This window comes from Buteo buteo, chromosome 16, assembly GCF_964188355.1.
Source record: "Buteo buteo chromosome 16, bButBut1.hap1.1, whole genome shotgun sequence".
Lineage (NCBI taxonomy): Eukaryota > Metazoa > Chordata > Aves > Accipitriformes > Accipitridae > Buteo > Buteo buteo.
In genome coordinates, this window is record NC_134186.1 from 26,502,334 (window position 1) to 26,526,564 (window position 24,231).

At 38.4% G+C, this 24,231-nt stretch overlaps 1 protein-coding gene across 4 annotated transcripts in view; it reads right to left on the bottom strand.

Annotated features, from left to right (window-relative positions):
* Window positions 1–24,231, bottom strand: part of PRMT3 (protein arginine methyltransferase 3) — a 162,769-nt gene that overhangs the window by 27,092 nt on the left and 111,446 nt on the right. For all 4 annotated transcript variants that reach the window (XM_075048231.1, XM_075048230.1, XM_075048232.1 and 1 more), the window contains 4 exons: window positions 22,570–22,635; window positions 16,558–16,679; window positions 13,349–13,448; window positions 4,250–4,328 (listed from right to left, as the gene is read on the bottom strand). In XM_075048231.1, the coding sequence (XP_074904332.1) occupies window positions 4,250–4,328; window positions 13,349–13,448; window positions 16,558–16,679; window positions 22,570–22,635 (367 nt within the window). The remainder of the gene's footprint in view (window positions 1–4,249; window positions 4,329–13,348; window positions 13,449–16,557; window positions 16,680–22,569; window positions 22,636–24,231) is intronic.

A 24,231-nucleotide genomic window follows, 5' to 3' on the forward strand; every position in this document is an offset into this window, starting at 1 on the left:
ACTGATTGGAAAAGACACAAAGAACAGCTGCAATGAACATGGCTGTCTACAGCACTATCAAATACTAAGAGAAGCTCAATTTATATTTAGCTAGGTTTCTTTCCACAAAGAAATCCCCATGGGGTTTTTTTAGAGTTTTAAAGCCTTTCAAGCCACATACGTTGAATTCTTGATCCGGCTTCAGAGCCAAATGCCTACTAATAAACTCCTTATTTTATTTTATTTTTATTGATTCATGAATGTGGCAGTGTTAACAAAACTGAGTTAAGTTTCTCTTTTCCTCCCCAAAATCTGGTGAACTGTAAAATTAGTTTTGTCTTCAGCTCTGCTTGAAATTGTAGCTTATCAAAATGAGTATGGAGAAATCATTGGTATATAGCATGGTAAGTCAGAAAAGCAGTATTTTTTGCCTTGTAAAACACTAAAGATAGAAACAGCAAATTGAAATTAGGTTTTTCTATATAGTGAGAGTAGATTTAGCCTAAAGGAAATAATCTTATACATATTAATGATCAAGAAGATCCTTCCCTAAAGAAGCTTTTTTCCCCATACAGAGCCATTGAAGTAAGCAACCACCTCTACACTGAGAATGACTAGTTTACACAAAATAGGAACACACTGCCTTTTTTCTCACTTTCTGGCTGTTCAAACCAGAATAAATAAATATCAGCCAGCTTAAATTGGAGTCCCATTGGTAAGCTATCACCGTCCCTACTTCGCAGATGAAGAACTCAAAGCAGAAGGTTTTTCCAGGAACAGCCTACAATTAACTCAGCAGTAAAAAGGCAGTTTGATGAGAATCAAAACAGGAAGGTGTTCAAACTGTCTTGTCTGAAACAAATCATTTCGTTCCAGCACACGTGACGGCCGTCACACACACAAAAAAATCAACATCTGGTGGTAGGAGCATTTGTAAGTAGTTTCTGGAGCCATCAATAAGGGGTTTCCATTTTTCGAAGCTTTCATATTGCTGTTTATTAGCATGGCAACTGCATTGTATCGGGCTTTACCTCCCAGCCTTCCAAACCTTCAAGAGCCACCACTGATGCTTCGAAAATTAAAAGACAGTGTGAAACAGACAACAAAAGCAAGTGACTCCAGCCTTTGACGGAATATTTTTCTGCAAAATGCCCTTCATGGGATGCAAGGGCTATGGTGAGAACAGGGATGAAATGAGACTGGAAGTCCCTACTTACAGAATACTCTTAGAGGACCACACTAGTGACACTGTAAACAAAAATGAAAAGCACAGCAAAAAGTGATCAACTACTTTATAACCTTCCTTCCTCGTACTAGCCCACATTTCTGGGACATTCTGTTCAACAGGAAAAAGTTTACCATGTCTATCAAGCGTGAAATATTTCAGTGGGACCGTAATCAGTTTTTATTAAATCCCTTCGTCCACACAGTAAATCCTTAAATCTGCAGTGGAACTCATCATTGATTATACACAGTGCTTAAGAACAAGCAAAAATGTAAACACTAATGCTCTAATCTAATCTGCATTTTTAGTTTAGCGTATCAATAGCAACAAAAAAAGGAGACAGTGCTTGTTCAGGTTTCACAAAAAGAAATCTGTGTTCCACCAACAGGGCACAGGCAAGAGACTACACTGATACATTAACTTCCAAATTTACAAACCCACCCGTGTCCAGAAGCATATGCTATACTGAAGTTTGACTGGAAGTGTAAGCATGTTACCTAAACATCAGCCTACATCATCTAAACGCTATAGAGCATTGTTAATGTTTAAAAGCATCTCCCAAAAAGTGCATTTGCCATTTCATCCATTATCCTCGATACCCTGGAAATCCTCTGCTCTTTCTGCAACCCTGTAACGCTTTCCTGTGCAATCCTGACAGACTTGTCATTTTTTTCTGATTAAGCGTATAATTTAATAATTATTCTCTCACAGGTGAAACGAACAAAACGCTGATTGGACAAAAGCACATACTCCTCCCTCAGTGCTCTCTCAGATTCATCGTTTTGACCATCTGTGTCCTTCTCGACTCAGTGCCCAGAAGTCATCTGTCACTAGGAGCAGCTCACGTGGTGAACAGAATACGATGGGAAATCCTTTATCCCTTAAGCAATGCCTCACAAACTTCAGGACGCTGAAGGGTAAGGCAGCAATCCTCCAGATATACAGAAATAATTCCGAGCTAATACCATCATCATTTTGACGTGAACAAGCTAACGGTATTACGTTTTGAATGATGCCTTCCTTACCTATGTCACGCCTCACCAATGTGTCCTGCACTCAAGCGTATGCAGAAACCTATACTCAAGCAAGTAAAAGCTCTAAAAAACAAACAGATGGGTCCCGGGCAGCAAGAATTTTATGTTCCCAAATAAAGCTATTATATACTGTACACATTACCCTCGACAGTTTGGCATAATCCACTTCAGCATGCCAACAGGCTAAATTGAAGTAACGACGATATGACTGACTGAACACAAATCTAGAAATTTGGATTCTATTCCCGGCTCAATCACTGAAAGATTTGGTCAAATCGCAGCTGCTTCTATTGCTTTTTTTTTTCAGCTTTCAAACAGTCCCTGTAATAACGATCTTGGGCTCAATAGTACAAAGCGGCTTGAGACAAAGTCAAGCTTTATGGCAGATTCAGGAGTTTCTCTGGTAAGACTTCACTTCAGAACGAGCTCTTAGTTTTGGCTCATCTGAATTTGGATGTGCCCACAGTTCTGCTGCTATTGATCTACACTGCAGAAGTGTCTGTCTCGCTCAGCTGATTGCTGAGCCACTTTCTCACGATTAGGCACAGCCATTTACCTGCTATACGAGCTGGCAGAAGAAAAGTAATTGTAAGCATCTTAAGGAAACAGCCTTCCATTTAAAATCTGGCCATACCAATCGACAAATGTACAATACTGTATGCTTTGTGAAGAGTCAAATAAGGGCCAAAGACCACTCTCAGACCACAAAAGATAACTGCACTGCAGAACCAGCATACCCTGTCTCTCAAAGGAAATTTTGGGAGGCACAAGCCACTAGCAACCTTAGCAACAATACAAATAGAGAACAAGATACCACTGCAGTTTCAACAGAGGTCAAAAATTTCTGGCCCTTTTGAGAAGGCTTCAGAAGTAGTAGCTAAGCATAAAATGATTCCTTACGAATTTAGGGCATGTCCCCCAATTTAATTATATTGCAATATAAAATTATCAGCATATATCTATACAGTGCAGAAGACAACTGTGTTCCAGATCAGGCTAGACTATTCCACATTACTGACAACAAAAATATTTAGCTTGGTGATCAAATGTTGAACAAATGCATAAACCCCCTTTTTTTCTGCTGCACTCTGTAGCACACAAAAGCTCACTGCAATCAAAGGGAAGCACTGCAGCGAGCACTGTTACATAGTCATTAATCCAATCATTAAGTCAGTGTAGTGAAACTAACTATGTGCATGGTTAGCACAAAAGGGGAAAAAAAACCCAGACTGATGACTACGATTGGAAAGGTCAATATGAAATACAATACTGACAAAGGAATTAAGTACAAGAAATAAAGCATATGCAGAACTCGTGCAGAAAACTGCATCACATGAGGAATAAATATTTACAGGCATTTAAACACTGCTTAAGATGACACTATCTAAGCTACTTAAAAGGATAAAAGAACTCTACTTCAAAATAAAACCTTTTTGTTCTGTCACTTCCCTACCCTCCAACCACAAAGAAAAAGGGTATATTCCCACCAGGACAGAATAAATAGGCTGAACTGAAACAATGTAATACCATTAGTTATTTCATGTGGCTTCTTGCATTTGAAACTACGCCCTCCCCATGCAACTTCCCTCCTCCAGGAAAACATCCTATCCACTTTTCTCCTCTAATGCATAGCAGCTTACTCAAACAGTATCACATCTTACAGAACAGAACTTATTTTCCTCTGTTTGTAGTTATGCAGAAACTGGGATTTCAAGAGGGGAAAACAAATACCCACATGTGGGAAGAAGTAGGGAGGAAAAATTTAGACTCTACTTAAGAATAAATAACCCCCTCTTATTCTTAAAAACACCATTAACTTGAGACCTTGATACCCCATCTAATGTTCTTCTATTACCCATACAGTAAATTAATGCCTTGAAGCTCATACTAATGGAAACATTTTTCATTTAGACTGGCAACTTTCTCATCCATGCATAGCTTATTCTAAGTCTCTGAGTTCATTTAGTTTCCCCCCAGAGCTAAATTTATTAAAAGAATTACGCGCACCAACCTGAGCCTCCCTCTGCCAGGTACTTGTCCTTTGCATAGATGACCGAATCCAGCATTGACTCAAAGAGAAGGAAATAACCCTGTTTATAGAAAAGGGAGAGGAATTTAGAAATTATTATGCTTTTCATGTAGCCTATCTAATCAATCTACAGATAGACTTTATCGACACAATTTAAGAACCTGATATGGCAATACACTGCAGTAAGAGCCAGCACCCAGTGAATTTCTCAACAACAGCATTATCCCTTCAAAACTTTAGTTACATAAAGTATCACCTTTAATTTCCCCAACTGCAAGTATCTAGCACCTACTAAATTAATAAACTACAGGGAATAAATACCCAAGCTACACCAACAATTACTCAATGGAGTCTTACAACATCAAAAGAAATCACATTCAACTCGAAGTGAAAAGCTGTATGTATTGATTTTTTTAGTAGTAACTCGGAGATGCCACAAAAAAACCAAACAAACAAAAACCCAAAACAAACAAACAAAACCCACCAAACCAAAACCAAAAAAAACCAAACCCCGAGAAACTATCTTCCCACTCAGAGCTGCAAGTAACATTAAAACTATTGTCAGAGAAAAACCAAATGGAATGCATCTTTCCTACTTCACATTTGCAGCCTCGAGGTGCCCTGTATCAGCTTGGGCAATGCTCAATAGGACAGGGGGAAATAAAACATACACCAAAGACATGGGTTCTCTGGATGTTCTACATCATTTAGCAGCACCCGAACTTAAAAAAAATTCTAGTTCTAACCATTTTTATCCTGAGATTTACGTTGGTTTTTCTGTGTTGGCATTAACTTTATAGCAGGTTAATCATACTCCTATAGATGTTTAGAATAACTTATTGTAAACTTGAGTCAGCCATTTTCTGAAACAGAAAAAAAATTTCCTTAACTGCACATTTCTGAGATATAAAAAACCATATAGCACCACTACATACAATCAGCATTTTATATAAAACATGCGGTTTCTCAACTACTTTTAAGTAAACTGCAGATTTCTAAGAGATATATAGCCCTTTGTTTTCCAATCGATTTACTGATTTTACACCCTTCCTATCTTCCCAGTATGATCCTTATACCTACTGAATACAGTAACACATTTTACCCACATACACACTCATATGACATCAAATCAATTAAGATTAATCATACCGGCATACATTTTGGAATTTCACTTAGTGTCCTAATTCTCACTTTGCTTAAAACACAGCTTAGCCGTATGGCTTGATTTATACGCCGATTGCCAGCAGAAAAGAACAAAAAAGAAAACTGCAAGTCCAGACTTCGGACCTGCAGTCCTACAAGCCCAGTCGGCAGTAACCCAGCAAAGAAGATTTTTTTCCTTCATTTTTCCTACGCTTCCATATTTGTACAATCATAAGGATCATTTTTTAAAATTTATTTTTTATTTTTGAAGTCATCATGCCACACTACTGAAAATATTCCATTGCATGGGAACTGCACTGCTAAGACCACCAAGTTTACTTCAAGTTTATGCCATCTTGGATGTTTATTTTGCCTACGGCTCTTCAAACAAAAAATGCTGCAAGTTCAGAATTGCTTATAAACGTCACCATCCACACTGCACCCTTCAGAACTAAAAACAAAACTAGAAAACCGGAAACCTGAAGCATGGCAGATTTGTATTCAACAAGAACATAGTTTGAAAATAATGGAAATGCCCTTTTCTCAGCCTGTTTCTTCTGGTAAAAGGACAACGCTCTACCGGACACTTTTCTTCCAAATGTTGCCTGTTCTTCCACTTTACCGCCTAGCTTTTATGAAGTCCTTAGAATAAGTCCCAGAGCGAAGACTGCTGCTTTGTGTGCAATATGATTTTTAGTAAGCTTTGCAAAACGTTTGAGAAGGCCAGGAGCTCCAACTGCATCAGGCAGAGACGATGTTATGCCTACAGCAAGCCAAAAGCACAGAATGGAACCAGAGTTCTCTTAATTCTTATTTTTGCAGTTTTAAAAATAGAATATTTTTAGTTCATAAAAATTCTCTTCAGATGCTTTTAACCGAAAGTGAGTTGTTTTCACAGCGTTTTAAATGTGACCTCTAGGACATACCTTAAGACTAGTTACCAGCAAGAGTCAGTAAGTTACGAAGGGACATTTTTACGGATCAGCTCTTCACTTATTTCTTCCTGCCTAAGATGCCCATCACCTACTGCGACTGGCACACAAGTGCAAGAAGTACAGCTGGAAGACGCACCTTCTCATGAGAAATACAGCGAAATTCTCACCGTCCTTTCCCCAACCTTTCCACTCTGGCACCGCTGGTTCTCCCCCCCTCCCCAGTTCTATCTCCCCCCCCCCCAGTTCATTATAGCATTCCTGTAAGTTACATAAACCGTCAATGGTACTGAATCAAGTCATTTATTACTTATACCAAAGCGTTTTGCTCAGTGTGCTGTGCTCATCTGTAGTGTAATTTAGAATGTAATTTCACAGGCTGCTGCCTCACCTGTAGGGGTGCCATCTGGAAAGAGAATTATACCTGACGCCTTTTCCCCGTGATGCTCTGGGGCACTCCTGCTTCCACCCCAATAACGTTCAGGGTTTTGTTTTTTCTTAAGCGTGTATTAGCATCCTCAAAATTAATTACTGCAAAGAGATCTCTAGGATACAAACCTGTGAGCCGCATATTAATAATTCAATCTTGCTAGAGGCTAAAGTGAGACATGCAAAAGGTGACACGCTCTCTCTTAAAGACAAACTGAATACACAGCACGCGTTAAATGTTACCCTGTCATATTATGCATTTTCTACTAAAAAGATGGCCATTTCTTTCTCAAAATGAACGTGAAGCTCCTTATTTTTATATTTGCAAAGCTGAAACAAAGCGGTTGTTCTCCAGTTAACAACAAAAACTATACAAGTAAAGACATTTGGACAGGAACAGAAATACACAGCACTATGCAGTTACTCTGTTCAAGCATATGTCTGTCCTACATCATGTCCGTCCAAGAACTCAGCTTTCAAAAAATGCATGAGTCCACTGACAAATCCAAATCCAGAGGAATGTGAGTATCACTACATTTCTTATGTATCCTTTATATCTGTATTTTGCAACAGAATTATAAAAGGCTCACAAAACTTTGATGGCTTAGTATGCTGCATTGTTAAATTTTCCTCTATCATTCAAATACACTACAGCACTCTAACATTTATTTTCATTTTAATTCAAAGCTACATAAAAAATATTTTACCAATCAATCAAAATGTAAGTATAGGAAGTTTTTAACATTAGTGCTTCAGTATTCATCATGATATTCTTCATGAAGGAGGAGATTAAGCTCTTTAAAAGCATCAAGACACAAGAACAACACTAAATTCTAAGTATACCTCATTGCATGGAGAATACTAAAGAAAAATGCTTTGTTTAAAACACAAATTACTTCAGATGAAAAATGCCTTTTCACGTACATTTCCCTTATCCGGTCCTATCAAATACCTTAGTGGAACGTGGTTTTGCCTTCACTTATTTTCTACTTATTGGTGAAAGCCATATATATTTCAAAAAGTGGTATTAGCATGTTTACAACAGCAAGAATTAGCAGAATTTTTAACACAGCAGAAAAAACATGTAAGATAGAACTGAGAAGAAATATTTAACTACTTGAATAAGTGCTGTGTTTCCCTCCCATCTTCCATCAAAGATCTGTTTTATTATTTTCTGTAACATAACTGAACCTGATCTGGTACTCCAGATTCAGTAAGGCCCAACACGGAATATTTAATGAGAAAAAAGGCAGCTATCAAATCACTGGCCCAGAGAGTAGACTTTTTTTTTTTAAATCCCTATCAATATAAAATAAGTGCATTATTTTCTTCAACTGAAGTTTCTAACTACAAGGTTTCCATTGGACTACAGAGTAAAACAAGTTACAGAGGGTACATAAAACAGACTGGACAAGGGATTCAGATTTCAAACATAAAATGTAACCTTGCATTAACAGATGCACAAAACTGACAAGGCCCACTGAATTTTGTGAAAAATTGTTTTTAACTTGACAAAATCCTCCCAGAACCTGTGGCGCATTTAAATGAGAAGCAGCAGCTCCATGTAAGCTCTTCCGCATGCTCTGTTGCAGCACCATTTCCCTCGCGCTAAAGTCAGCCTACATGCTGATCTTTCATGTACAATTTAATTTTTAAAAAAAGGGAAATAATTCATTACTGACAGAGCAAGCCCACACATTTCAAAAACACAGCTTGACTTTGTTATTACGCACACCCTGTTGTGTCCTTAAATAAATATGAGTGAGAACACCAAGTGGGAAGATCTGAAGAGCAGAAAAGCGATAAACATTATTAGTGTCGGCAAAAAAACAAAATTCATGCAAGGAAATATAATTTCTTTATAAAAACTATTTTGCTGTAAAGAAATCAAAGCATTCAGTATGCTCTTTCCAGCATTATTAAAAACACAAAAAGAACAGCTCAATTGTTATGTAAAACTATAAATTATTTCTGTTATAAAAACAGAACACTTGTATTAATGCACCTCCAAATACTAACAGAAACAATACAGAATATTAAGGCTATATAGAAATACCAGTATTAAAAAGGCACCATCACTGTGTACCCACCATAGAAACAGGGGAAAGGAAGGAGAGAAAAGATGGTTTCCAGTGTTTCAGACATGCTCACTTCCTAGTCCTCCTCCCTAGATCCTGAACCCCTCCCATTCACAGCCCATCCTGGTATCACTTCAAAATTATATAACACAAAAAAAAAACAGGGGGGAAAAAAAAATATATATATTAGCTACCCAAGCAATGATACAATTACGAGACAAGAATACTGGATCCTATCCTTAGTTTGTTTTAATTTCAGAGTCCATCTCTTTCCCAGTTTTTCCTTATATAAAACTCTATTGCATATTCAGTATCATAAAGCACTGCATAAAACAGCAATTTATGAGAACGCACTGTACTCCAACACAGTATTTGAGACAACCATCTCGGACAACTGTCTCTCACAGTAAAACCCTTTACAAACAAGAAATGCAGATTTTTTTCAAGTCAATAAAACTCTCAATCTCTAACTTTACAGTTTTAGCTAGACAAAGGAAGTAAAAGCATACAGAGAGAAAAAAATCTGCACACAGATGCAGCTGGGTAAGAACATTCCAGAAAAACATTACATACATTTTGTTTCTTTCTGCACTCATCCTTTCAATAAGCAGCCTATGAAGCTTACAATTACACTCCCAAAATCCATGTGGGCGATAACACAGCCACCTTTGGGTGGTGATAGCAAATCTTTTCCTGCCCAGCATTCAGTTTAACCAAAAACTAGCTTCAGCACTTTGCACAGCAGCTCAAATTTATATACTGTATGTAAAATTACTCTAATTACGCTAAAACATCATTGTTTCTTAAAATTCGGGATCTCTGGGGAGAACGCATAAATGTGATCCTGAGAGCAAGTCTACGATGTATACAACTTGTAAGTACTTTCCCACCACCCATATGAACAGCAGCACATTCAAGACAAAATTCTAAGCTTCTGATGAAATTTGAGCATTTGCAAACCACGTTCGCTTCAGGTGAAGTCATTAACTGATAAGGGTTTTCATTCGTTCCACCAAGGTGCAAACAAGTCACTGATGTGCCTTCAGAAATTATTTGCATCAGATAGCCACTAGGCAGCGTGTATAAATACTCAATTATTTGTACCTTTGCTTAGAAACATTCGTAGTTTCACAAATCAAGGCCTTCAAGAATTGCCAGGCAATCAAGCAGGATGGTGCATCAGAAGCTTACAGCCCTGCTGTAGAGTATCAAACGATCCTGGACAGCAAAACCTCCAAAGACAAGGTGAGACGTTATATAAAATTCACCCATTCTTACATTGAAATAACCTCTCTCCAAGGACTTGAAGACCTCCTTACAGAATCAGTCTGGTTAGCAGAACAGGCTGTTACTTGGCCATTTTTGTGTTCGTTCTTAAAGCAACGTGGTTTATTGGGTGAAGTATCTCTTGGATCCACCTGCTCTCCCTTGCGCTCCTGGTTCACAGCGCACAAGAAATCCTTCTCTCAGGCTGCATACCTCACCAATGTTTTGCTACAAGGAATGCATAGCTGTCTTCAGATTGAAAAAGTCTAAATAGATGGCTTTAGCCAGGTTTTCAGTAGTCCGACAAGCCCTCAATCTTCAGCAATCTGCCTTTTGGACACCAACAGAACAGCCCACAGCTCATCACACCTTCCACTGTCTTTCTCAATGGTTTACATACTGGTTTTAGTCGAACGCAATCACACAAATGCCCTGCTTATGGTCTGATTTTAACCATGTCAAACACACATACTTCAGACGTCACAAACGATGCATTTAGTCTTTACTTTAAAAGCAAGATCAATAAATTAGCAATTTATTTCATAGGCTTAAATAAAGCCACTGAAGAGAACAGTTGCTCATCTTTCGGCCTCTAAACCTGACAAAACTGCTTCCAGATGAATTTAAAACTGAAAAACACTATTTTGGAAGATGACAAATAGACATTTGAAATACAATTTGGCTATATACACACACACACACACTCACACACCCCTACCCGCTGTGTAATATTTAAGATGCTTCTCCCATTTTTGTATATTTTAAGGGAACAAATTTAAAAATGAAAGAGAAGTCCCAATCGCAAGGAGTTTGTGGAAGTTACAGGTTCACTTACACAATTAAGAGAATGATCATCAGAAACCATTACACTGGAGATGCTCACAATGCAACACTGTACCTTTTACAATACACTGTTCCATGTGCCATCTTTCTCAGAAAGCCTGTTCTAGAAACATTCCTGGGGGATGCAGTATTTTTCCTCTCTGTTGCGTCCATTCCGTTGCTTCACACTTGTTTTTAATTTTCTGATGCTCCAGACACAGCTCTAAAAAAGCTTATAGCGTACTGGTCTTAAGCACTGTTCTGTACCAAGCAAAACAAAGCTATGGCTCCACAAAAGGGTTTGATTTTTACTAGTCTCAAAGCAGTTTGTTTTCTAAACGGAACAGCAACTTTTCATATATTTGCTACAAACTAAAAACTGCTCCCATTAAAATTTTCCTGCTAATCCGTACATATTCTCTAAATAAAGAGCTGAAAACTGACATATATTGAATTCCTTTCTGCTCTCGGGCTTTGCATTTCCAACATTTTCAAGCACTTACATTCACATATTAACAAAAGATTTCACACTGGTCAGTATCACGTAGGGAAGGAAAAGAAAAAGCAAACTCACAAAGCAAGCCAGACAAAGAGGAATCTTCATTTGCATCTAGGCAACATAATGTTCCTTTCTGGACAGTGTTGGAACACTGCGTACACTGTCCAGCTATCAATCTTACTTCCACGGCATTGTGCTCTTTATCTCTGTATTGCAGCGACCTATAAAAATGCTAACATTCCTAAATATCTAGAATACCTAATTAAGTGAAATGCACATGGCTCTATAATTATGACATTAAAAGGTAAATTAGCACACAAATGGGAAACATGGAACACTCAATACTTTGTTTCTTACAAGAGCTGCTTTTTGAAATCCTTTACTTCACCTTAGAGGCACTGATTTACAACATGACTTAAGCTCTTAAGGGCCCAAGTTGCTTTTAAAACCAAATCTTGGGCTCCAGAATGAGAAATGTGATTTTGGGAACATGATTCTTGGTGCACATATTAGGCAACTCATCAGAAGCTTCCCTGAAAGAACTATAATTACATTTCTAGTGAAGTCACTATACTGTCAGAAATCACCAACCATAACACACTATTTTTAAACCGCTAGTTTAAGCCAACGGCTTAAACCTCAACACTAAATTAAGCTCATGCTTCAAATAACGTTCATTATAGCAGCAGAGGAAAAAACTTCTGCAGATTTCCAGCTCACTGAAATATGCAATATAAAAAAAACTCCACAGAAAAACCAAAACAATCTATTTCCACCTTTACCTGGAAAATAGGTAGATACATATGGATCCATAGTGAACATGTGACCCCTCTCCCAAAGGCCCTTGTGTATAGTAGAAATAACAATAAAAAAACCAAAAAGCCACCACCCCCCCCCAAAAAACCCCAAACCAGTAACTTTGAATATGTTTTCATTATTGATCTTAAATTTGAAGGACAAAAGAAATTTTCTTTAAGTCCAAACAGTGGGAACTAGCATGAAAAAAACCTGTATTTAAGTGCTTTTTGAAGTTCTGCAATACGAGGAGACTGAATAGCAGAAGTCCAGAAAAAAGTCACAAGGGGTGTTTCCTACCACATTTTTGATAGGGAACAGACTTACCCAGTCGCTACGAAGTTCAGCCTGGCACTGGGTCTTGTCACACAGATTTCTTTATTAGGAACAATGGCAGGTAGCAAGCACAACTGTGTAACAGTCATCAGCCAGCACGTGAAAGAAAGGTAACAGGCCAACGGCTGAAATCCAATGGATTCCAGGAAATGACTCATTTACACACTGCATACTGCATCTCCTGTTGGCCATCATCTTCATCACGTACTTTTAAAATCAGTTGTTTTATTCTTATACTAAAAAGCTGCAGTGAATAGTAATGCTCTTTTCAAGCTCTATATATACTTGCAGATTCCCCGGTGCGTATGTTCCTCACCTCCTTATTGCCTTTCCCGCACAATCAGGATAGTCTTTAGCTGTCTTTATGGACTGAAGTTAAGTAACTCATCAGAACGATCTAGCTAGATGACTAATACAATATTTCTCCATTACTTTCACCTGAGCAGCTACAACAGTATTATTGAGGAATAGAGTACTTCTGTAGATCTGCATACTACCTACGTAACAGAAACTTAACTGCTGTACCCAAAACAGCTCAACTGTAGAGAACCCTGACTTGAAAGAACGTGAAGAAGAGGGATCAGGAATTGTATCCTAATACCACATAAATCGGGACCATCATCCCATCTCCCACATTGTCAAAGACAGTGCTTGCTGCAAGCATGGTAGACTTTTGGTTAAAAAATAGCATCGCTTAAAGAATAATTTTTCAAATGAAATAAAACAACACAGTTTTTCCTGAAAATAACTAGGTCTTGAAAAGAATATCCATGCACCTTACCATCCATTCAGATATAATTACATCCACTTTTTCCACAGGCAGATCTACCTCTTCAATTCTTCCTTTGACTAATGTAACGGTATTTTCAAGTTTATTTAATCTGCAAGTCACAACAAACAAATTAGTTTATATTTCCAATTTACACTATCAAGACAGATATACTTATGTCTATATTTTGCATTTCTCCCCCCAATAACTCTTTTTAACTATCAAGAAAGCACTAAAATGTAATATTCCTCTTCTCAATTATATTTCAGAGGGAATGTTTCTGAGTAGCCAAAAACTGCAGCAGATTAAGTGCCAGGCAAAGATGGCAGACAGTAGATCTGTATACCTTTGGTGTGCTGTGCATGCAAATGCGTAAGCTTCAGAAACCAGGAAAATACAGAAAAGGACAATTTAAAATAACGCCTCTTTAGCGTTGCTTGTTCCCAGTTCTCCTCCTTTGACCCCTGTAGCATAAGTCTATAGCGATTAGAGCCTACTCATCACACCAGGATAGCAGTAGAAATTAACTTCCTCACAAAGCTGGTTTGCACGACTTAGTTTTTTATTTAACAAAACTAGCTGCAAAGTCACTGGGAACAAACATTCCCTCTAGATCAGTATTACAGTTATTCCACAATAAAGGCATCCTCCCCACTGTGATTTTGGCCGGAATCACCTGCAATGTTTACTAACTGCAGTAATCAGGTATTACCTCATACGCAAGTAACAGTACAACCATCCTGCGTAAGGAGGAAGGTACTGTGACTTGACTACAGTTTTTGAAACAAAAACTGCACGATGGTGAAATTACTAAATATGTAAATGCCTGAAATTTAGTATCTTTCTTCTTGGCAAACGATATTAGTCTTTCTTACACGTACCATTATTACGACAGCTCCTCTTATAGAGGGCAGAAAAGTATTCCCACCAAAGAAATCTATCTTTCCACTGCAGTTCTTATCTCTGCCCCTTCCCTCCCTATCCTGATATCTTACTCTTACATTCTGTCTGGCTTTCAATGCAGATCAGTAATCACATTAAAAATTCAATCTAAAAGACAATGGGAGAATGATCAGAATGAAGGGAGGGAAAGGAATGGGTCAAAGGGCTACTTGAACATGTGGGCTGTTGGAAAGATGAATTAAATACTCTACACATGACAGTCTTCTGTTAGAAGAGTAGCAGTTCATCACTACTATCATATTTAATGGTGTAAACAGAAGTAAAACCAGAAGTTCAAAGTTAGAAATAAAATGTTAAAGAGCTATCACCCACAACAATATTTTAAGAAGGACAAAAAGAGATCTAAGGATAATTTTCTAAAGGTGATTTAAAACAAAAGAGAAGAAAGACTAATTCATCACATATTTGTTTTCAGTTGTAAGGTATAAAAAACCCAAACCAACCAATGTAGTTTACACACTGTAGGAAAAACTGCTGAGATGCTATTTAGAAGTATACTTCAACCTTCTATTCTAGCGTAACAGTGATGAATGACAAAAATCAAGTTGTTCACTGCACTAGAAATTTTATGGGCAGCTATTCACAGTAAGAAAAGAGAAGAAAAGCATTTAGCTATAAATAAGTTAACTATGTAACCTTGGGAAAGAATCATGCCATTCAGACCACTTATTCCAGTTTACTTACACGCATGGGTTGCAGTTTCTGGTAATTAGCATGCTAGAAATGAACCTGAATTCTGGGAGGGACAAAAACTCTCGAGCACATACTTGAATCACAGGTGGAAGCACACTGCAGTAGTCATTTTTAAACTACACAGAGTTGTTTAGTATTCCAATAAATATTTGTTACTCCATTACAAGTTTGTCAGCTTTATTCCTTTAGGAAAAGTAGGTTTAACAAGACAAATATAGATTGTTTTGATGCAAACTGAAGACTTTAATGTGAATTGAATCTTGTATAGCAGAAGGTGTCTACAAACGTGTAGCCTTACTGACAGTTCGCTGTGTACTTCAAGTGGCAATCCATCACTCTTAAGAGTTTTAAGAGTTTTGATTTGTTGTTTTTCTGAAAGGCCTGCCCTTCTCCTCACCAAAGGTAATATACATTGGCTGATACTTCTATCCTCCTCTAAGTATAAATAACACACAATGGACTTTTTGTGCACTTGTTGGAAGATGTGAACAATACTAAGTTTGTCATCTAGTACATTAGAAATAAAACACTCGCATTTGTAACCGTTCTGAACATATCAAGGACTCCTGGGAAAAGTTCTCTTGAGAGAACGAGTTCTTGTGCCATAACAGCATTTTATTCAAAGTTGCACATAATGCTTAACACGGTACTTTTCTTAAACAGGCATCTATTTAATAGAATAATTTTACAGCATCCAAGCGTGCAGTGTTGCATCTCCAATGCGAGAAGTGGTACCTAACCTAAAAATTTTAAAAACTGTCACTTGCAAATTCCTCAGTATCTACCTAGACTTTCTTTTCCACAGTTGCTCTTATAAAAACAACCAAAGCCACACACCTCATCTATCAACAGCACACATTTACACCTACATTTCTCCTACCTCATGCGAGGAAATCCATCATAAGCTTTCAGATGCCATTGCTTCATTTTTACCTAAACTCACAGTCTCCCTTAATATCCTCTATCGGTCAATTAGTGAAATGGGGAGTGGATAAATGAACCATCACACGGGTGGAAAGCCGTCTAGACCATGAGGTGCAAGAGGTGAGAGAAAGAGTACAAAGCCTAACTCGTAGCTGGGTACCAGAGGTGTCCCTCAGGGTTCAATGCTAGTTCTGATTCCTTTATTAGTGACCTAATGGCACAGAATGCACCCTCAGCAAGTCTGTGGATAATGCTGAATTAGAGGGGAGCAGCTGATGTGCTAGAGGGTAGGGCTGCTATTTAGAGGGACTTCAGACTGTAGATATGGGCTGATGGGAACCTCGGAGCTGGAATAACCCTATGGAACAGTACAGATTAGTTCCTGCTGGTCAGAATCGGCTCTGCTTGCTGTTCCCCACCCTATCCTGACAAGGGGCCTGGTGAACAAGTTGAACGTAAGTCAGCAGCGTGCCCTTGTAGCAGAAGTAGCCAACTGTCCATCAAAACCTGTGTTAATTCTTAGGACACAGAAGGACTTCAGTAAAACACATACTGAGCGATAGGCAATCATTAGCTATTAACAGCATTTTAATAACTTTTTACAGCAAACTTTACCACACTTTTCTTGGAAATTTTCCTACCTAATGATGTCCATGGCCTGATAGACGATTTCAGATTGGTCGACTCCAATTACTTTCTTCGCGCCTGCTTTGGCAGCAAACATGGAGAGTATTCCAGTTCCACAGCCAACATCCAAAACCACCTGAAACGAATGAATGGAGGTAAAAATAAACATCTTATTTCCCTTGCTATGATTTTTCTACATGTCTTTCTACAACAGTGAGATACCATATTCTAACAGAAGGAACAAATGGTAGCATCAAGTCTTACTATTACATTCAGAGGTATCCAAGTCAAACTGCAGTACTAACTCCACACTATTACCTTTTACAGATAGATGACGAAGCAGACTAGCTCCAGCTGCAGATTTAAGTCAGTCACATGGGAAACAATCACAAGCAATTATTTGGGCAACAACTAAAAAGTTACATGAACAGGAGAAACAGGAAGTTATAGCCTCAGCAATTTTAATCAGTGAAACACTAGCAATTGAACGTAGCACTGACACTGAAAAAACATATTCTAACTGTAGTTTCTCATTAAAAGCCTATTCAGAAACTTTATTTATGAAACATCTGCTACAAATGGCCACAGTGCCCCAAAAGAGCTACGGCTCAAGATGAGTAAATTGCAAAATGGTAACTGGCACATTTTTAACACCTGGAAATATTTTCTGTCTAACATTATTTGTAATCAAAATAGGACCAAAAAAATCCAGGAAGATGGGATCCGTAAGTTTTCATGAAAACACGAATAAACTTCATCACTGCACTTGAAAAAAGTACACTCAACGTAGCAACAAGACTCATGCAAATGCTTGTTTTGACATCTCACACATTAGCTACTGTAGGAAGATTTAAAAGTTTAAAAATGCAAAGCAACTAAGAAAATAATACCAACTATATTAATAAGTAGAGTTGAGCTGCCAGCAGTGTTGAACTTCATAAAGCAGACATTTTACCAAGTGCCCTTGTTCAGGCCTCAACATCACCGTAGTATATTTCTTCTAACTGCTGGAAACTTCTCAACAGCTTAAAAACTAACACTTTTAACCTTGAATGTGTTACAGTAGATTTTTAAGCTACGAGTTTCATGTTTGATGTTTTCACAGAAACACAGAATTGTTGAAGTTGAAAGGGACCTCTGGAGATCACTCAGTCCAACCCCCTGCTCAAAGCAGCGTCAACTAGAGCAGGTCGCTCAGGACCGTTTTCGGGTGGCTTCCGAATATCTCCTAGGATAGAGACTCTACAACCTCTCTGGGCAACCGTGACACTCTTCAGTTGCCCACACCCCAGGCGTTTGTACACACGGAGAAGATCTCCCCTGAGCCTCCTCTTCTCCAGACAACACCACCCCAGCCCTTTCAGCCTCTCCCTACATCACAGATGCTCCGGTCCCTGCAGCACCTTTGCCGTCTTTCACTGGACTCGCTCCACTCCATTCAGCTCGCTCTCGCGCTGCGAGCCCAGGACCGGGCACAGCGCTCCAGAAGTCATCTCCCTGCGGTACCAGAGAAGCCGCATCTCTCTCGACCTGCTGGTGACGAGTCTTCTTCCTAACGCAGCCCAGCAGGCTGGTTTTGCCACAAGGGTGCGTGTTGCTGGCTCACGGTCAACTTGGTGTTGACCAGGACCCCCACATTTTTTTTCTACAAAGCTGCTTTCCAGCCCATGGGGCCACCACCTCTGTTGATGCGTGGGGTTATTCTTCCCTCTCCTCTGCAGGATTTTGCAATGCTCTTTGATTGCCCGAGCCCTCTATAGAAGACCCCTGTTGGCCCATTTCTCCAGCCTATGGAGGTCCTTCTGAAGGAGAGCACAACCATGCAGTGCATCAAGCACTCTTCCCAGTTTTGCATCACCTGCAAATTTGCCGAGGGTGTATTCTGTTGCATTAGCCAGATCATCAGCGGTCTTATTGTTGGACTTCTACTTAATATAATCAAGCTTTACTAATGGTGTTAAAAAATTCTAAGCACTAAACCCAAAAACGTTCTGAAATCTGAAAATCAAAAAAGTTTCTTAAACACTACGTAGTCACTCGTATCACGCATAGCATTTAAGCATTAACAGAATCAGAACTGTAAAGACGGTCTTCCTTTCCCATACAAAAGACCTAAACAAGAGAGTAAGTGCAACTTACTAAAACACTTCTAAGGTAACAAGAACATTGAGTTAGAATTACTGTCATAAAAATCGTTCCTTAGAAACGAAAACTAACTTATTTCACTGACTCTCCTTAGCACAGCATCCAGTGTTGTAAAAGCTATCCTCCTCACAGCTTTCATGACGTGAAATTTTTTTCTAAGGCAGGCATCAAATCCCTCGGTAATCAATCCCACACTTGAGAATTATAACCCCTTTTTACAAAGTATTTCAAGACAATAATGCACCCTACTGACAAACTTTCTAGCTTATGAGCTACTGAGCATTCTTGCTTTGGCGCCACAAAAACTTGCATGTGCACTTTTAAATTTCACCTAACAAACAACATCACAGCAAATACACGAATGCTCTGCATATTAAGTCTGCTTGCCTTCCCTTGCCTACAATCCTCTACATTCTGATGACGGACACAGAACAATGATTCTGAAGCCAGCATGAATAAAAATAGCCATTTATCCTTAGCAGCACAGTGTAAGTGAGCTTCTGCTGTAGTGTACTGGGAAGCAATGACTGAAGAGTTGACTGCCACCTGTCTTGATAGAGCAACTTACAATCTGGAATCAGACTAAAAAACACTAGCAGCATGAATTTTTTACAGCATCTTGGGTAGAGGCCGGCCACAGACCTTACAGAGTTACTTGTTCCACCTGCAACTATTTGCAGCTACATTCCAATAGGAGTCAATTCTACAACTCACTCACAAGTTACATATGAGTATGTAATGGCTACAGAAATCCCTAGGCTGAATTCCCCTAGAGACAGGAATAGAAAGTAAAAATCAATGTTCTCGCAGCTGCTGAAATCTCACACCCCCTAACATCATCTATTCTAACACTTTACCCATGGCAGTTAACAAAATTGCTGAGCCATGAAAGCTGGAAGTCAGAGCCAAAAATAAACCTCTGTGAAAGAATGATCTTGATGTACAGTTGCATGAAAGAGAGCAATCTCCACAAATTGGAAAAAAATCAAAACAGACACCACTTTGGACAGCTGCCCTGGTCACTTAAAAACCCAGATGGAACTCATCTAGCCTTAGGCAGGGGATGGGGGTGGAGAAAAAGACACAGGAGAGAAAATATACAAGCTGGAACACATCTGAGGAACGGTAAGACAAGCAGAATGATCACCAATTAGCCTAAGGACAAGGGTCTACAGCTAACGCATTCTTGCGGTGATCACATATGGCCTCTCACCAGAGATCTGGAGCAGCTGGACTGGCGATTTGACTATACCATAATATACTGCAGCATCATATCCTTCTCTGCAGTCTAATCAAAACTGATATTCTACTTTTGGTAACAGAAAAAAATTACTTCAAATTCAGAAAAACAGGAGGTCAGGTAATTTGGCCAATTAATTCCATCGATGAACTTCTAGTAGGAATCACGTTTAAAAACTCATTTTTTCTCCTCAATATGGCATTGATGCCTGCCTCAGACTTCTATTCTACAACAAAAACTAAGCATGGCAACCGTGCTTTTTCCAACCAATTATTTTTACACCAAAAAATACTCTTGCTGTAAAAATGCATCACATATCCTTTTACTGAGTAAGGCCACCTTAACTACTCCTGCCAGGTAATCTAAATTGTCCTATTCTCATCTCAAGTACATCTGACAGGTTAAAAATAAAGGCAGCAAGCAGGATTCATTCGAGTTTTCATAATTTCTTTAGAAAGCTGAGAGAGAACAAACAAATTGGCTGGTTCTGAATAAAGTATGCATAATAAACAAAACTAGATATTCTGGTATCATCTGTTACAGTGCAATCACACCTCTTTGGGATACTGCAGATTGGCATCAAAAGCTAGTAAGACCAATTAAGCTCTTTGAACAAGCTCCTCCCAACCCACCTCACAGGTGTCCTTTCAGAAACAAGAAAGGGCATCACTACATATATTCTAGGGAGGAATACCATATGGGAGTTCTGGGAAACACGGCATCAGACTTTTACTCACTGTTTTTTTTAAATTGTAATCAAACATTAAGGGAAAACAGCCTATTTCCTCAAGTTGAAGTTTCACTCATTAATATGGTTCTGAGAGCATCATATGATACATAAATTAAGCAAAACATCTTAACAGTTCCTTCAGCAGAAGTCTGTAACAGATGTCACTTCAAAGCTAGATCTCTAAAAAAAATCCCATATATTCTCCTTACCAGCGTACCAAGTGAAAGCTACACCAACATTTAACCAGACACAGAAGTTAAGTGAGGCACTGGTCACCTGGATGGAAGCTGCTGGGAACTCAAAGCAATTGAGAAACTTTCATTCCATTCAACCTCAACACATCACGATGGGTTTGGATACACTACGAATTTGAGGTAATCTTGATCAAAAAACTACTGTGAAAACACCACGTTCGGAAACCAGTTTGCAGGTGTTGTGCGAATAGACAAGCTTTTCTTTAGAAGTTGAACGCTTTCACGTGAAGTAAAACCAGAGTAAGCACACACGTTCTCCACCTGTTTGCTGAGCAAGTCCATCTACAGCTGGGGCTGAAGCAACATTGTCTGTAACAGTTCACCCATGTTTCATTTCGAATGTTACCAGTATGTCCATCCAGCAGAGGAGAAATACAACCAATTCTGAAAAATTACTGTTCCACTAGGACACACATTCCACGTAACTTAGTAAGATCAGTCTTACCCTGTGAAAACCTGCAGTTACCAATTTTAGGGGCACCTGTGAAACTAAATTTTTCCCAGAAAAGTTCTCTCTCCTTTATTGATCTCTCTACTTTGTTGGATGAGCCGCTCGCCTTTTAAGGAGCTGGCAGCATGATTTTTCTACAATACTTTTGCTCGTTCTCTCATTATAACTGAAGAGCTTAGAAATGTTCAGTAGAAACAGGCTTGTGACATGGATTGAAGCAAAAAAGGAAGAAAACTCTTTTCCTAATATTCTTCTGCTGTAGCTGCCAAAAGAAAACCAAGGTAAGGCATACAAAGAGTATGCACCTTGAAGTACCTCCCGCCTACGACAAAACTGTATCTAGCACCGTTTCCAACTGAGGAATTATCAGATGGGTGCACTTTTATTACTACCACAACTGTTCTGAAGCCTTGTATTATCAAAGTCTCAATCAAAACCAAAATAAAAATCAACAGTGATTGCCTTCCACAAACCTACACATTCTGGTTTCACACTAAGAAATGTCCACACGCAGCTTAAGAATGGTAAGCACTAAATAGAGGAAAGCTAATCCAGAACAGCAGGCTGCACAGCGTAACTCGGAGCACAACAAACTCATCAGAAATAGCCAGCAGAAATACAGAAGACAAGAGGATCATAACTGAGCAGGGGTCATAACCACAGTAAGATCGTAAATAAACGTCAGTGCAATCTTTTCTCACTGCAAGTGAAATACTAGTTCCTGGTTTGAAGTCCCTTAATAATAACCTATAGTCTGGAGAGACTCAACAACGCTAATTCAATAAATCAGCTGCATATGAATTCTTCCCCAGTTCTAATTACACAGTGCTTGTAGATGTTTTTATTGTATCAGGCACAAATTGAAATTCACTTAAATTCTGGTAAAGAGACCCTCTAAGATAGATTCCACTTAATATACCGGACAAGAAAGACTCAACTTAACCCCGCCAACATAATTAATGAACATCCCGACATGGCACACAAAACAATGACAATAGCGATCAGCACTTCTGTTATCAGCACTCTGCACCCTCCAGCAGCTGAATAGCACTCTATCACCTCATAAAGCCAGAGTACATTAAATCAAATCTTGTCAGTGCGATATTCCATTCCCAAAGCTACAGAGTAGCCAACCTGAAGGATTTCTACCACTTGAGAAAAAATAAAGCGCAGAAATTATTCTATTTTCTGATCTGTTTTACCTACCTTGTCCTTGAAGATATGTGGGTTTTGATACATGAAGTCACGATAGCTTTCTGTACGCACTTTATCCTATGATTTAAAGAATAAAAAAGCATTCATTTTCTTCTACTTAGGTAGAGAATATAGTTTAAAAATGTTGAAAACCTTGCTTTTTAACTTGGCCTGAAGATGTTTTGTGGCTACTGTACTTATACAGGCTCTGCAATCACCACACTTCCCATGCGATATTCTTTCAGAATTTATTGTGTTTACAGATGAAGCCAGCTGAGCCTCTGGAGGAAAAATAAGAAATTAGCTTACAGTTTCCTGACCTGCTGCATTTGATTTTGGATGTTTCAAGCTTCTTCACCACTTTCTGGGAATAGCAGTAATAGAGTGGCAACACTGCATCAACTTTACATAACAACCTTCTATACAATGGTAAAAATTTGATTCATGAGTTCATAATACGTTTTTTATCATTTTATTCTCTGACACTCCTGTGAGACAGATTCCTTCAAAATCAAGTTATGGATCAGATAACCTTTTCTATTTCTGAACAAACTGGAAATTTGCAAGCCTGACGAGAAGCTAGTAATTGCAGCTGTACAGTCCATTCTATGAAAGCCCAATATAATAAACAAACTTAACTGTAATACAACATGACCTGAGAAGCTGGAATGTTTTCAAGCCTATAACTAAATATTTATAGTATCTTAGTATATGAAAGCTAGCAGTATAGCTCAATCTACCAGCAAAGCCATCTATTAAAACATTGATTCTCTTCATATGCATCAGCAGGTATGCAAATTGACAGTCAAGTACAGGGTTTGGAATTGCTCTTGCAGTTCAAGTGTTACAGCAAATTAAAAGAAAAATGTTAAGCTATTTTTATCTAGTAAAGACAAGCCTATAAATAATACTGAAGTACAAAATCCGATTGCCTATATTTAAGTTAATATTTTTCTACTGTGGCAGGTAAGAATTTTTAGAAATAATACAGAAAATAAAGAAATTTTCTCTAGTGAGAAAGAACACAGTCTATTTTATTAGAAAAACAAGATCAAAAATGGATACTGAGAACAAAGGGTATGTTCATAAAGATTCTGGAGATTATCTTGAGGCTTGAAAATCCTAAAATCTGGTTTTAAGTTTAGGAGGATTATCACACACACAGAGAGCCCAAAGAAACATTTAGGGATAATTTTAGAAAATTGTACTTTAAAATTATACATAATTAACATGAATAAAAGAAATAGTCATCCTTTAAAATCATACTGGTTTACTATGACGTTAAATTCAGAGCAACTATTTTTAGTACTTCACCTCTATTGCAGTACATAATAGGCTTTGCTGAAACGACCAAAAAAGTTTGGAAAGAAAAAAAAATAAAAATCAGAACATTCAGCATCAATCGAGAAAGCAGTCAGCTAGAAAGCTTTCAGCCTCACGTCCTGCCCACTCACATTGCCTCAGCACTGCCCCAACTTAATCAATACAATTCTAGCTGCTGCCTCTACTATATGCACTGCTGCTCGAGCAAGCCATGGTCATTCACTTCAGGTCTCTCTCTTCATCAATTCCATTCTCTCACTCACCATTTCAATGTAATGCTTTTTTTTGTTTTGTTTTTAAATAAATTGGTAAGGAAATTTATCAGAGATGATAGGCAAAAAATTCTCAAGC